The 16,567-nt window shown below is 43.1% G+C and overlaps 1 protein-coding gene across 1 annotated transcript; it reads right to left on the reverse strand.

Moving 5' to 3' along the window:
• Window positions 1–1,702: 1,702 nt before the first annotated feature.
• LOC109874380 (RING finger protein 208-like) lies at window positions 1,703–10,682 on the reverse strand. Its single transcript, XM_020466263.2, has 2 exons — window positions 9,660–10,682; window positions 1,703–3,900 (listed from the first exon to the last, which is right to left on the reverse strand). The coding sequence occupies exon 2, from the start codon at window positions 2,852–2,854 to the stop codon at window positions 2,036–2,038; it is 819 nt and encodes a 272-aa protein (XP_020321852.1). The 5' UTR covers window positions 2,855–3,900; window positions 9,660–10,682; the 3' UTR covers window positions 1,703–2,035.
• Between the last annotated feature and the right edge of the window lie 5,885 nt (window positions 10,683–16,567).

The following is a 16,567-nucleotide window of genomic DNA, read 5'->3' on the forward strand; positions in this document are numbered from 1 at the left end:
GTTACCAACCCTCAGTAAAGTTTTGTTAAAAATGGTGTTTGACCAGATAAAATGTTTTTTTTTTACAGTAAACAAAGTGACAACAGATGTTCAGCACGCTTATAGGGAAGAGCATTCAACATGCACGGCACTTACAGTTCACAAATGACTGATGATTGGCTGAGAAATTGATGATAAAAAGACTGTTGGAGCTGTTTTGTTAGACTTCAGTGCGGCTTTTGACATTTTCGATCATATTCTGCTTGCTGGAAAAATGCATGTGTTATGGCTTTACGCCCCCTGCTATATTGTGGATAAATAGTTACATGTGTAACAGAACACAGAGGGTGTTATTTAATGGAAGCCTCTCCAACATAATCCAGGTAGAATCAGGAGTTTTTTGTTGAAGGAATTCAGTTGTACAACTGACTAGGTATCCCTCTTTCCCTTTCCCCGGGGCAGCTGTCTAGGCCCCTTACTTTTTTCAATCTTTACTAAAGACATGTCACTGGCTGCAGTTAGTTTCAGAATGGGTGGCAAGAAATAAGTTAGTCCTAAATATTCAAAAACTGAAAGTATTGTATTTGGGACAAATCATTCACTAAACCCTAAATCTCAACTAAATATTGTAATAAATAATGTGGAAATTGAGCAAGTTGAGGTAACTAAACTGGTTGGAGTAACCCTGGATTGTAATCTGTCATGGTCCAAACATATTGATTCAATAGTAGCTAAGATGGGGAGAAGTCTGTCCATAATAAAGTGCTGCTCTACCTTCTTAACAGCGCTATCAACAAGGCAGGTCCTACAGGCTCTAGTTGTGTCGCACCTGTGGTCAGGTGCCACAAAGAGGGGCTTAGGAAAATTGCAATTGGCTCAGAACAGGGCTGCACGGCTGGCCCTTGGATGTACACAGATAGCAAACAATAATATGCATAACAGTATCATAGTAGAGGAGAGATTGACTATATCACTACTTGACATGTTGAAAGCACCGAGGTGTCTGTTTAAACTACTAGTACACAGCTCAGACACCCATGCATACCCCACAAGACATGCCACCAGAGGTTTCTTCACAGTCCCAAAGTCCAGAACAGACTATGGGAGGTGCACATTACTACATAGAGCCAAGGCTACATGGAACTCTATTCCACATCAGGTAACTGATGCAAGCAGTAGAATCAGATTTAAAAAACAGATAAAAATACACCTTATGGAACAGCATGGACTGTGAAGCAACACAAACATAGGCGCAGACACATGCATACATACGCACTAGACACACAAACACATGGATTTTGTGTTGTAGATATGCGGTAGTGGAGTAGGGGCTTGAGGGCACACACTTAGTGTGTTGTGAATTCTGTAATGAATGTATTGTAATGTTTTTAAAACTGTATAACTGCCTTCATTTTGCTGGAACACAGGAAAAGTAGCTGCTGTCTTGGCAGCAGCTAATGTGGATCCATAATAAATACAAATAGAAATACAGATGATTAACAATGTACCGCTTATTGTTGACAGTAAACAGTACATTGTTAATCCCATGTAGAGGAGTTAGTCAGATGAACTGAGCTATAGGGATTTTACTCCCTGCACCACAAGGCAGAGAGATGGTGTGACTTGAAATGTAGAAACATATTAAATCATCAACCATTGACTTTTTATCATCCTGTCTATAAATGACTGAACATCCATAGCCAGTTCAGACCAAACAGCAATGTGTGTTTTTATAGTTTTATTTACCTAGGTTGAGGGGATAGGCCTCCCCTATAGCATTCCCATGTAAAGAGATGTCAACACAAACACATCAGAACAAGAGAGGGGGAATAGGATTCACAGTTCATACATAAAATACATTTATTTGCCATTTCCCTGCTTTCGTCTGCAAGCGGTGTCCTTCACGATCCATTTGACCCAGACAGCATCCATCTGTAATATTAAATCTAGAGATACATCTGTGTGGGGTTGTATGTATGCGAGATAGAGAGGAGGAGGGTAGGTGGAAGAGAAGAGGCAGGGTTAAGTCATGCCAGTTTGGCCCCTGCCTAGGTCTCTACATGATGCCACAGGAGGACAGGGGGTTGGCGATCTGGCAGGTGCAGGCTGACTGGCAGTACTGGCGCACCGTCTGGTAGCAACTCCGGTCGGCCTCCCCTCCCCACTGCACCGGGCCGTTGGGGTCAGAGGGCAGCCGGCTCAGGATGCTGGTGTTAATGGCCAGGGCAGCCAGCCCATAGTCTGTGAACAGCACCGTCTCACGCCTGCATGTGGGGCACGAGATGAACTTGTACTTGGGGCAGGACTCGTAGAGGATCTGCAGGCACTCCTCACACACCGAGTGTAGGCAGGAGAGGATGCGAGGACGCTTGCCAGTAAAGTTGTAGGTGTGGCCGCAGGTGGGGCAGTCTAGGGGTTCACAGGGCATCACGGGACCCGAGGAGGAAGAGGAGGTGGAGGAGGACGTTGAAGAAGAACGCAGCACGTACTGGTTGACTATGACATCCTCCATCTTGTAGTGGAACTGGTGGTAGCAGATCTCTGCGGAGCTGGCTTTGCGCTGGGCCAGGTAGCTCTCCTTGCGGCCCATGGGGGCTGGGGGAGATGAGACCATGGGTCTGGTGGGGGCCAGGTCAGTGCAGGTCACCTCCATTGCAAGATCCCTGCAGGTCATGTCCAGGGCTAGGTCACTGCATGCCTGATTGACTATGATCTCTCCCTCTCCCCCTCCGTCCCATGCCACCCGTGGGGGAGGGGCAAAGCGAGGTTGGGTGACAGGCACCGGGCATTCCCGGGGGAACTTCTCTGACTGGATGATCTTGACGGTATCCATGGGGATGGTCACAGGCTGTCGCCTGAGGCAGGACATGGACATTAAGCGTATTTGGGTGTCTGTCTTTTTTTAAGAGAGGGTCCTATGGCTGGTTTAGCGGGCGATGCCCCTGGCTTGGGCTGGAAGTAGGTCGGGGCTCTGAAGTGACCTGGGTGTGTCAAAGTCAGCCATTAGAGGGGACGTGGGGACGTATGATTCTGTCCATTTTTCCCACGTCTGTTGTGCTGTTACCCTGAGTCTTTATGTGGGACAGAAGGACTGAGGACTAAAGCCAGAGCCCTCTAACCTGGAGCAGTGAAGAAGACGTCCCTATTAGACAGAAATACTGTCCTCTAACAACACTACTGATAGACAGGGATAACAGTCCGTGCCTGGTAGTTAGTCCGCAATAGCAGCTGAACAACAGACAGGTCTCAACACATCAGCACAAATGATATGTTTTCAGTGATAACACCAATAAATAATCTTATATGTACATATATATAGATGCTCACATAACACTACAGGGTTGTGAAGAATTCTACTCTCTCAAAATGGAGAGCTCAAGCAGCAGGGGCTGTTCAGTAGTAGTTCAGTCTACTGTTTCACAGCATCCTGTGGCTTGTCAGGGGAAACTGACGCAAACAGGGCTTGGGGCTGGCTTGTTTCTAGGTGGTTGCTGCTGAAACCAGCACTTTGTTCCTGTTTCTAGCTGAGGCTGTGGAACAGCCTAGTGTGTGAATGTGTGTGTGAACAACCTGTATACACTCAGACTAGAACCTCCTCTCTTCCTCTCTCTGCCTGTGCTTTTGGTTGAATATGGTTTTGTGACCTTTGGCCTTGGTTGGGGTCTCATGAGGCGTATCAGTGGGAGGTGTATCAGAGACGATGGAAGGCTCTTGGAATGACTCCCCTGCCCTTAAACACACCCCTCCTGAATTTCTCTAAGGAGGGAGTGAAGGGGTGCTCCCACTAGTGGGCAGATAAAGGTCTCCAGGGAGGTCCTTTCTTCGTCACGGTCTGTGTGTCTGTCCCTCAGAGGTTCAGAGTGACAGCAGTGACCTCAGACTGTCAGATGGTGTGACTGTTATCCTCTTTGGCTCAGTTACCTGAGGAAGGAGAGGAGAGTTTGATTAAGCACCATCCATCAAAGTAAATCACACATTAATCTGCTATTTGTATTTATTATGGATCCCCATTAGCTGCTGCCAAGGTAGCAGCTACTCTTCCTCGGGTCCAGCAAAATGAATGCAATTATACATTTAAAAAATATGACAAAACCTTATGACTATGTATAATTGTTAACATATGTTTTTTTTCTTTTTTTTAACCTTTATTTAACTAGGCAAGTCAGTTAAGAATCAATTCTTATTTTCAATGACAGCCTAGGAACAGTGGGTTAACTGCCTGTTCAGGGTCAGAACGACAGATTTGTACCTCGTCAGCTCAGGGATTTGAACTTACAACCTTCCGGTTACTAGTCCAACGCTCTAACCACTAGGCTACCCTGCCGCCCCGTTATTGCAATACTGTATGATGGATGTGGACAGGTGTGGATACTCTCTCTATTTTAAGAAATATTAAGAATAGAACACCCTCCTTTGAAATCCTTAACTGTAGAGAAGGTGCTCTATTTGTCAAAGTATACTGGGGTTCTAGAACGCTAGTTTTCTGAAAGAATTATGAGTCTGTGTTTCTGGTCTCCTCATGCCTCTAGCATCCTGTCTACCCTTATTATCATCCTACTATATGACGCATGAAAAAGCTTCATGTTTGGTCAGAGGCAAATGAGCAAAACAATTGGCAATCATCAGTGTGTGAGTAGGTTTCATTTCGAGTGGTAATGTGCATTATGTAGGTGGCGTAAATGTACGATTGTTTGTAGTACTATGTCTGTTTCCAAGTCAACACAACAATGGAGGAAAATTACACATATTTTCTCTTCCACACAAGGCTCTCAGTAGACGTGATGCATGAAGATGGAAGGAGAGCGAGGGAGTTGACCTACATGCTGCGAAAGAGCGAGAAGGAGAGAGAGAGTGAGAGAGAATAAAAGGGAGTGCAACATTGGTCCAGGTTTCTATTTATGGCGTCTTTATCTTTCACTGTGGTTTCCTGCCCCCAACCTCCTCTGAAGGTTCACACAGAGTGAAAGAGCTATACCATTACAGGCGGAAATACCCTAGCGAATTAACCCTCAAACCCCAACACACAAACACACTCTCTCTTTTCTCTCTCCCCATATTCCCATTCCCATACAGACACTTAAAACATCACCTACACTACCCCACCGTGTTCCAATAGAGCATCTATGCTGAGCAGGCATGTGTAAATTCTCCTGTATCTCGCTGATGAAAACATTCTGTTGTCTCTGATTGTGCTCTTGTATCTGACCCCATTCAGTGACAGAGAGGGCCGTTAGCCAGTGTCACTCACAATTTCTCTCAATGCGTTCCACCGGCACTGCAGTGCCGCAATGCTTCTTCTTAAATAACAGCTTTCTCGCCCTTTCTCTCTCACATACATTCGTTCACAAACCCACACACTGTACACAGCCATGCATGCTCTCACTCCATTTCACACTAGCATCTGCCAGGGCAAGGCCAATATGTGCCATACAACACATTTCCCGACCACGTATTATCACTTTATGATATGTAGCTAATTCAAGTCAATTTGTTTTATAATTGAGGTAGAATAGTATTCAATAATTCCCTTCAGTGTCCATTCATCCAGCCTGCTCTCATGGTTGCAGACACAAACAACACACCTGATGTATGTATGTATGTATAATCATATGGTCCTTTGTAGCTCAGGTGGTAGAGCCTGGTAATTGAAACACCATGGTAGTGGGTTCAACTCCTAATATATATATATATATATACATGTAAAATGTATGCATGACTGTAAGTCGCTTTGATATTATTTATAACAGGTCAGTCAGAGGGAGCTGTCTTATGATTGAGGTAATGGAGCAGAGACATTCAGGCCAGCTGCCCAAGGAGCCTCACAGCATCACAGCCTTGAAAATTAATCATCTAAAATTAATATCTCATTTGGCGACAGTGATATATAAATGGAAGCTGATGAGGAAGGAGGCCTCGTGCTGAGGTGCGACGTTAGTACCTTGGGATAGAATTATATAAGAGGCTCATCTCAGAATCAGACTCAGTATTAACACGCATAGATGAGGGTTATAACTGTACCAGTCAGTCAGTCAGCCCTATGTTGTTAAGATACCAAGGCCCTCTGTCTGGCTGGCTGGCTGCCTCAGGCCGGGCCAGCCCAGCCCGGTACAGTCAGCTAGTCAGTCCGCCCACCCAAGAATTAAACTAATGAAATCATGTGCTGCATATTTGTTCCTGTCAGCGAAAACAAACAAGGGAGAGAAGGAGATAGCAGAGCTCAAGCTAGAGGAGAGATCTGACAGGTCATCTCAGCAAACAACATGCATCTCTTTCAACCAACATGCACAACACATACATTCCTACGTAAGTACACATACCCTAACACACACACACAGAACACCAATAGCATTTTCACCTTTATTCTGTACACCCCCATCACAAACACCACCCATGATATTCCAGGATACCCACATTGAATTGACAGACAAACATGCGTGCAAAACTGCTATTATACGCTAATAAGCCAGACTACTTCTAGTCTCATATTTCATGGACACATTAAAGATGCAGGACTATAAATACACTGTGTTATTCACATCTAATGCGCACGTTACCACAACAACAACAAAACAGCCTGAACATTACTACCATCTTCCACTCCCCCGTTCCTCCTCCCTCCATTTGCCTCCACACACACACACGCACTGCCCAGTCCAGCTGTCTCCCTCACACAACCTCCTTGATGTATTCCACTTGTGTGGTGAAGAGAGCAGGAGAAGGGTACCATGTTCAAAATGAGTCAGACACTATCAGCTGGCTGTCCCCGCCTCTATCCTCTACTGTACCTCTGCATCTCCATAACACACGCCTCACCCGCAGCCAGGTGACCTGAACTGGACTGGGCCAAAGAACTGGTTGAACGGTGCCTGTTCCCCTATAACACACACAGCACTACTACACAGATAATGCTGGCTGTGTTCTGTTTAGCGTCCACAGGTCTGTCTTGCTGATAAAGGCATCAGCATATCTCTGCTCTACCCTGTGGGGGTTATGATGTATTATGATTATGTAAACGGTATGATGACCTTAGAGCTCGCTGTGGACAAATCCCCAGATTTATCCCTGTTGACTGATGCACATCTGAGTAAAATGTTGCATTTAAATTGACTGTGAATTCCATAAAGCACTGCTTTATTGCATATGCCGTTGTTGATTAGTATAAGCCTATATCATGTTGATGATGACTATTTGCTCTCTCTAACTCTCTCCCTACCTCTCTCTCTCTCTCGCTCTCTGTCTCTGTCTGTCAGAGCTCGACAGTGTCAACTCCAGCAGAACAATAATAGATCCTCCTGCATGGCCGCGGGAAGATGTTTTGAGCTGTCGACGGAGGGGGGTTGGTCATTACTATTATTACATATACATTATTATATATAATACTAATCAAAAGATGGACGCTTGTTTTTACTATTTTCTACATTGTAGAATAATAGTGAAGACATCAAAACTATGAAATAACACATATGGAATCATGTCGTAACCAAAAAATCTAAATATATTTTAGATTCTTCAAAGTAGCCACCCTTTGCCTTGATGACAGCTTTGCACACATTTGGCATTCTCTCAACCAGCTTCAAGGTAGTCACCTGGAATGCATTTCAATTAACAGGTGTGCCTTGTTAATTTTTTGAATTTATTTCCATCTTAATGTGTTTGAGCCAATCAGTTGTGTTGTGACAAGGTAGGGGTGGTATACAGAAGATACTCCTATTTGGTAAAAGACCAAGTCCATATTATTGCAAGAACAGCTCAAATAAGCAAAGAGAAACAACATTCCATCATTACTTTAAGACATCAATGTCAGTCAGTCTGGAGCTTTGAAAGTTTCTTCAAGTTCAGTCACAAAACCCATCAAGCGCTATGATGGAACTGTCTTTCACCACAGGAAAGGAAGACCCAGAGTTACCTCTGCTGCAGAGGATAAGTTAATTTGAATTGCCAGCCTCAGAAATTGCAGGCCAAAAAAAATGCTTTACAACATTTTCAGAGGAAACTGCGTGAATTAGGCTTTCATGGTCGATTTGCTGAAAAGAAATCACTACTAAAGGACACCAATAAGAAGTAGAGACTTGCTTGGACCAAGAAACACGAGCAATGGACATCAGACCTGTGGAAATCTGTCCTTTGGTCTGATGAGTCCAAATTTGAGATTTTTGGTTCCAACCGCTGTGTCTTTGTGAGATGCAGAGTAGGTGAACGGATGATCTCCGCATGTGTGGTTCCCACCGTTAAGAATGGAGGAGTAGGTATGATGGTGTGGGGGTGTTTTGCTGGTGACACTGTCCGTGATTTATTTAGAATCCAAGGTACACTTAACCAGCATCGCTACCACAGCATTCTGCAGCGATGAGCCATCCCATCTCGATTAGCGCTGAGTGGGACTATCAATTGATTTTCAACAGGACAACGACCCAAAACACACCTCCAGACTGTGTAAGGGCTATTTGACCAAGAAGGAGAGTGATAGTGTGCTGCATCAGATGACCTGACCTCCACAATCACCCGACCTCATCCCAATTGAGATGGTTTGGGATGAGTTGGACCGCAGAGTGAAGGAAAAGCAGATAACAAATGCTCAGCATATGTGGGAACTCCTTCAAGACTGTTGGAAAATCATTCCAGGTAAAGCTGGTTGAGAGAATGCCAAGAGTGTGCAAAGTTGTCATCAAGGCAATGGGTGGCTACTTTGAAGAATCTCAAATATAAAATATATTTTGATTTGTTTAACACTTTTTTGGTTACTACATGATTCCATGTGTTGTTTCATTGTTTTGATGTCTTTATTTTTTTTACAATGTAGAAAATCGTAAAAAAATTAAGAAAAGCCCTTGAATGAGTAGGTGTGTCCAAACTTTTGACTGGCACTGTATAAATATTGATTTATCAGGTGCAGCACTCCTATTTCCTGCGGCTATGCCCTCCTGACACACAGCCGCATGAAGGATTTATGAGGGACGTGTAGAGCAACATATGGTCAATCAATATTCCAGTGGCCATATTGATTGAGCAAATAGAGTTTTGCGGCAGCTCTGTCTCAGCTCAGGGAGATGCAGACCGACACTGTTGCTGTGATAAGGATGGAGAGGGAGACAAGTAACAGAGATGAGTATGAGCTGAGTAATGGAGGCTGCATTGTGTATCTGGGGAGCTTGGTTTGGTGGCTCAGTTAGTAAGTAAGGAAGGAGCAGGTTTGACGCGGCAGCAGCGTGTGGGAGTGGTGCACCAGCAGCAGTTATGCAATCGCAGCATGGCAGCAGTACGCAGCTCAGCACTCTGACTGCAGTCAGCAGCGCCAGCCCAGTGCATGGTCAATATGGAGATCCCTCAGTGCTGCTGACTGCTACACAACAGGAAGTTCCAGACAGGTCCCCTTACTCCCCTCTCTCTCCCATCCCTCTCCAGAGAGATCTGAGATACCCCAAAGATACCCTTTCCCCTGCAGTCAACACACAATGGAATATCTGTAGACTGAATCTGACCCCCCACCAGTTGTGTGCATAGCGGGTGTGTATTTGTATGTCTAAGCCCGTGCATGTGTCCTTGTGATGCAACGACGCTCTCAACCAACCTGAAATGCACAAACCGCAATAAAAAACGCACATGCACAGACACAAACATCATGCACAGACCTCCCTCAGTGTACACTCACACATTGATGGATCCTAGATCAATCCTTTTACCTGTGTTGCTGGTCAGTCCTGTCATATGGTCCTCCCAGTTCTCCAACCACCTTGCCAAGCCTGCTTCTTGCTGTGTGTTGCTGCTTTTGGAGATTACTGTCCTGAATATACTGTCTGTCTTGTGTTGTGAAATGACAGTAGTCTTGTTACAGGGTAGAGCTTCACTGTGCATGTAATGGCCCATGCATCTGGAAGCAGAACAGAGGATGTTTTGCCATAAGGGAGGAGGAGGAAGAAGAGGAGGAGGAGAGGAGCAAAGGAGACAAGGTGCTCATTCCTGTCTGAGACCCTGAGATGATAGAGGTGGAGGGAGGAAGGTAAAGATGAAAGAAGGGAAGGGAAGGTAAGATGGAGCCTGAGCTGTCAGAGGGTGGGTGCGTCACTCCTTCCTTCAGCAACAGTGATGGAGGACAGAGGCTGGTGGTGGAGCCCTCCTCCTCTTCTTCTCCTCCTCTGTTCCCTTCGTCCTTCACTCTCCCTCCCTCTCTCCCTTTCCTCTGTGGTGTGGCCCAGCGGTTGCTAACGGCTCTCTCTCCATCCCTCCTCCTTTCTCTCGGTCTGTCAGTCAGCCAAAGAGGTTGTGTAATTACTTGAGCTCCTGTGATGTCTCTCTGAGTATCTTCCTCTCCTCCTCTCTTCTCTGTTTCTCTCTTTATATCTTCCTATTTGGTCTCAATAGGAGCCTCGGGTCTTCAGGTATTTACTGCTGTCTTTCTTCCTTCCTTTCTTCTTTTATTCTCCCCTGTTGTTGTCTTTCCCTCAGTGCCGTCTGTGCTCCCGTTCTCCTTCTCAGCTTCTGTCAATGTGCCTCTGTGCATACACTCACACACACAGGCTCACGGATACTATGTTTACATCTCTCTCACCGTATGTAACTTATATGTCTCTCTCTCTCTCTCTCTCTCTCGACCTGAAAATGTCTTGATGCTTTCTCCTCCCCCTCTTGCTCTTGCTCTTGCTCTCTCTCTCTCTCTCTCTCCCCCCCTCCCTCCCTGCCTTTCTCTCTGCAGTCTCCGCTGCAGTGCCTCTGCAAGCCGGATCACGTTTTCTAGTCGCCAGTGAAAATATTTTAGCCAATGTGGGCCCTGACAAAACCCACCCCCTTCTCCCCTACACACACACACACACACACACACACACACACACACACACACACACACACACACACACACTCACACTCATTCACTCACCCACACAACCTACTGAAAGACAAAGGCTATGTGCAGATATCATATGAATCATACTCCATATACAATATTAATCCATCAAACACACACACACACCACACATTCTCCGGCACAGGACAGGCACACAGGAAATACAGGAAGCTGCTAACAAATAGATTTAATCTGCAGAGTACAGCACATCTGAAATTGAAAAACAAATTCATTCAAATGTAGAATATCTTATGTAAGCTATCGCACAAAACAAATCCCTCATATTTAACACAACACACGTGAAGTATAAAGAATAATTGTGCTTTCATATAAGGCACACATTGAGACAACATGTCATTAAAGTTGCTTGATTCTTTATACTTTTGGCTGTGAAAGAGGATTATCTGTGTCTTTCTACACAAACATTAAGATACCATCATTTTGTTGTTATGATGAAAAAAAACTAAAGAGTTATGACACAACATAAGCTGTAGAGAAATAGAGATAATAATGTATGACGTAGTCAAAATGATTGGCAACCTTGATAAAGAGGAGCAAAGAAGACTATATTAAATAAATAACACATACTGATCTCTGTTGTCTGCTCATTTTTATTCATTATTATTTTATACTAATATAATCATATTTTGTTTAAAGCCTCTTGATGCACCCATCCCGTTAGCGGGATCATTTTCGTCAACATCTGCTGAATTGCAGAGCGCCACATTCAAATTAAATTACTAAAAATATTAAATTTTCATGAAATCACAAGTGCAATATAGCAAAACACAGCTAAGCTTGTTGGTAATCCACCTGGCATGTCATATTTCAAAAAAGCTTTTCGGCGAAAGCATACCAAGCGTTTATGTAAGGACATCTCTCTCAGTAGACACAACATTACAAACAGCTAGCAGCCAAGTAGATTGGTCACGAAAGTCAGAAAAGCAATAAAATGAATCGCTTACCTTTGATCTTCGGATGTTTGCACTCACGAGACTCCCGGTTACACAATAAATGTTCCTTTTGTTCCATAAAGATTATTTTTATATCCAAAATACCTCCATTTGGTTGGCACGTTATGTTCAGAAATCTACAGGCTCGAGCGGTCACGACATCGCAGACGAAAATTCCAAATAGTATCCGTAAAGTTTGTAGAAACATGTCAAACGTTTTTTTATAATCACTCCTCAGGTTGTTTTTACAATATATAATTGATCATATTTCAACCGGGACTGTAAGCTTCTTCAATAGGAGAGAGAGAGAAATGTCTGCTCCAAGCTGTTGTGCATGCAAAACGCTGCTGTCGCCATACAATGACGCGATGTGATCTTTGTCGTTCATTTTTCAAAATAAAAGCCTGAAACTATGTCTAAAGACTGTTCACACCATGGGGAAGCCATAGGAAAAGTAATCTGGTTTATATCCCTTTAAATGGAGCGAAGGCAGGCAATGGAACAGAGAGCTTTCAGGAAAAACAGCACCTGGCATTTTCCTCAGGTTTTCGCCTGCAATATCAGTTCTGTTATACGCACAGACAATATTTTGACAGTTTTGGAAACTTTAGAGTGTTCTCTATCCTAATCCGACAATTATATGCATATTCTAGATTCTGGTCCTGAGAAATAGGCCATTTCATTTGGACATTAAAATCCTGCCCCCTACATTATTAACAAGTAATATTTTTTTTTACTCAAGAAGATAGGAGTCAAAATTACTGGCACCCTTGTCTTTAGTTCTCCAGCACCCCCTTGAAGTTGTGGCCAAATAAAAAACAATATTTAACCTTTATTTAACCAGGTAGGCCAGTTGAGAACAAGTTCTCATTTACAACTGCGACCAGGCCAAGATTAAGCAAAGCAGTGCGACAAAAACAACAACACAGAGTTACACATGGGATAAACAAACGTACAGTCAATAACACAATAGAAAAATCTATGTACAGTGTGTGCAAATGTAGTACGATTAGGGAGGTAAGGCAATAAATAGGCCATAGCGGCGAAACAATTACAATTTAGCATTAACACTGGAGTGATAGATATGCAGATGATGATGTGCAAGTAGAGATACTGAGGTGCAAAATAGAATACAAAATTACAATATGGGGATAAGGTAGTTCGGTGTGCTATTTATAGATGGGCTGTGTACAGGTACAGTGATCGGTAAGCTGCTCTGACAGCTGATGCTTGAAGTTAGTGAGTGAGATATAAGTCTCCAGCTTCAGTGATTTTTGCAATTCGTTAGTCATTGGCAGCAGAGAACTGGAAGGAAAGGCGACCAAAGGAGGTGTTAGCTTTGGGGATGACCAGTGAAATATATCTGCTGGAGTGAGTGCTACGGTGGGAGTTGCTATGGTGACCAGTGAGTTGAGATAATGCGGGGCTTCACCTAGCAAAGACTTATAGGTGACCTGGAGCCAGTGGGTTTGGCGACGAATATGAAACGAGGATCAGCTAACGAGAGCATACAGGTCAATTAACAATTTCTTTGTGGATTTTGATGTGTGCTTGGTTTTAATGTCTTGCGGCCAAGTTTCAGCCTCCTAGCAGAGGCAACCAGGTTTTGGGTTAAAATGTCCTGGTACTTGGTAAAGTTGAGTATTTATGAGAATTGCCATTAGCTGCTGACAAGGCAGCAGCTACTATTCCTGGGATCCAAACAAGAATGTTACAAACACATCATAGTAAAAAAATAGCCTACATCGTAAACAAAACAGTCCATCAACTAGACATAATGCAATATACATATGTACATTTCTCCATTACTTCAAATGTACAGTATAAAATGTACAATATTACAAAAATACAACATTATAATGTGTGTATAGAGTGTGTGTTTGTTATGTGTGTGTATGTCTCTTCACAGTCCGCGTTGTGAGGTGGTGTTTTATCTGTTTTTTTTAATCTGATTTTACTGCTCACTTGAGTTACTTGATGTGATAGAGAGATCCATGTAGTCATGGCTCTATGAAGTACTGTGTGTTTCCCACTGTGAAGAGACCCCTGGTGGCATGTCTTGTGGGGTATGTATGTAATGTTGAGTCATCAGCGTACATAAGCATACAGGTTTTACTCAAGGCTAGGTCGTTAGTAAAAAATTGAAAAAACAAGGGGCCAAGACTTTGAGGTATGTGAAACTTGACCTGGTTTACGTTAGAGAGGCATCCATTAAAGAACACCCTCTGTGTTCTGTTAGATAGGTAACTCCCAATCCAAAATATGGCAGAGGATGTAAAGCCATAACAGTAGCAGACTATTATCGACAATGTCAAAAGTTACACTGAAGTCTTACAAAACAGCTCCCACAATCTTATTATTATTAATTTATTTCAGCCAATCATCAGTGATTTGTGTCAGTGCATGATGCCATTGACCTTATCAAGGGCCCCAGGTTCAGAGGAAGCAAAATAGACCCAAAACATCAAAGATCCACCATCATATTTTACAGTAGGTAAAGGGTTATCTTCTCTGCATATGCTTCCTTCTTTCGACACTAAACCCACCACTGGTGTGCGTGGCCAAAGAGCCCTATTTTCATGTCATCTGACCATCGCACCGGTTCCAATCCAATTGCCAGTACTGTTTAGCAAACGCCAGGCATTTACATTTGTTGGATGACATGAAAATAGATCTATTTGGCTACACACACAAGCAGTGGGATTGGTGTCGAAAAAAGGATGCATATACAGAAAATAACCTCATACCAACTGTAAAATATTGTGAGTGATCTTTGATGTTGTGGGCCTTAAAAATCCTCATCAAAATTCATCAGCTGGAGATATCTGTTTCTTTGCATGGCTCCGTCTCAATCCACAACATCCGCCTATGTCCGCACCTGTATTAGAAAGTGGCAGAGTTTCAGCACTGTTTGTCAGACCAGGAGACATCCTGAAAATTGGAATACCTACATTTATAAATCAAATAGCTAAATGATCCATGGTATGACCATCTTACAACAAGTCAGAAGTTTACATACACTTAAGCCAAATACATTTAAACTCAGTTTTTCACAATTCCTGACATTTAATCCTAGTTAACATTCCCTGTCTTAGGATCACCACTTTATTTTAAGAATGTGAAATGTCAGAATAATAGTAGAGAGAATGATTTATTTCAGCTTTATTTATTTTATCACATTCCCAGTGGGTCAGAAGTTTACATACATACTCAGTTAGTACTTGGTAGCATTGCCGTTAAATTGTTAAACTTGGTTCAAATGTTTTGGGTAGCCTTCCACAAGCTTCCCACTATAAATTGGGTGAATTTTGGCCCATTCCTCCAGACAGAGCTGGTGTAACTGAGTCAGATTTGTAGGCCTCCTTGATCGCACACACTCTTTCAGTTCTGCCAACACATTTTCTATAGGTTTGAGGTCAGGGCTTTGTGATGGCCACTCCAATACCTTGACTTTGTTGTCCTTAAGCCATTTTGACACAACTTTGGAAGTATGCTTGAGGTCATTGTCCATTTGGAAGACCCATTTGCGACCAAGCTTTAAGTTTAAGACTGATGTCTTGTGATATTGCTTCAATATATCCATGTAATTTTCCCTCCCATAATGCCATCTATTTTGTGAAGTACACCAGAACCTCCTGTAGCAAAGCACCCCCACAACATGATGCTGCCACCCCCGTGCTTCATGGTTGGGATGGTGTTCTTCGGCTTGCAAAAGCATCCCCATTTTACCTCCAAACATGACGATAGTCATTTAGCCAAACAGTTCTTTTTTTGTTTCAGCAGACCAGAGGACATTTCTCCAAAAAGTACGATCTTTGTCTCCATGTGCAGTTGCAAACCGTAGTCTGGCTTTTTTATGGTGGTTTTTGAGCAGTGGCTTCTTCCATGCTGAGCAGCCATTCAGGTTATGTCTATATAGGACTGTGGATATAGATACTTTTGTGCCTGTTTCCTCCAGCATCTTCACAGGGTACTTTGCTGTTGTTCTGGGAATGATTTGCACTTTTCGCACCAAAGTACATCTCTAGGAGACAACGCCTCTCCTTCCTGAGCAGTATGCCGGCTGCGTGGTCCCATGGTGTTAATACTTGCGTACTATTGTTTGTACAGATGAACGTGGTACCTTCAGGCATTTGGAAATTGTTCCCAAGGATGAACCAGACTTGTGGAGGTCCACAAAAAAATGTCTGAAGTCTTGGCAGATTTCTTTTGAATTTCCCATGATGTCAAGCAAAGAGGCACAGAGTTTGATGGTAGGCCTTGAAATACATACACAGGTACACCTCCAATTGACTCAAATTATGTCAATTAGCCTATTGGAAGCTTCTAAAGCCATGACATAATTTTCTGGAATTTTCCAAGCTGTTTAAAGGCACAGTCAACTTAGTGTATGTAAACTTCTGACCCACTGGAATTGTGATGCAGTGAATTATAAGTGAAATAATCTGTCTGTAAACAATTGTTGGAAAAATGACTTGTGTCATGCAAAAAGTAGATGTCAAAACTACAAACATCAGATTTCACACTTCCTGGTTGGATTTTTCTCAGGTTTTCGCCTACCATATGAGTTATGTTATACTTACATACATAATTCAAACAGTTTTAGAAGCTTCAGCGTGTTTTCTATCCAATACTACTAATAATATGCATATATTAGCTTCTGGGCTTGAGTAGCAGGAAGTTTACTCTGGGCACGCTTTTCATCCGAACATGAAAATGCTGCCCCCTATCTTAACAAGAAATTTGTGGAGTGGTTGAAAAGTGATTTTTTTATGACTCCAACCTAAGTGTATGTAAA

Source organism: Oncorhynchus kisutch, linkage group LG29, assembly GCF_002021735.2.
Source record: "Oncorhynchus kisutch isolate 150728-3 linkage group LG29, Okis_V2, whole genome shotgun sequence".
Taxonomy (NCBI): Eukaryota; Metazoa; Chordata; class Actinopteri; order Salmoniformes; family Salmonidae; genus Oncorhynchus; species Oncorhynchus kisutch.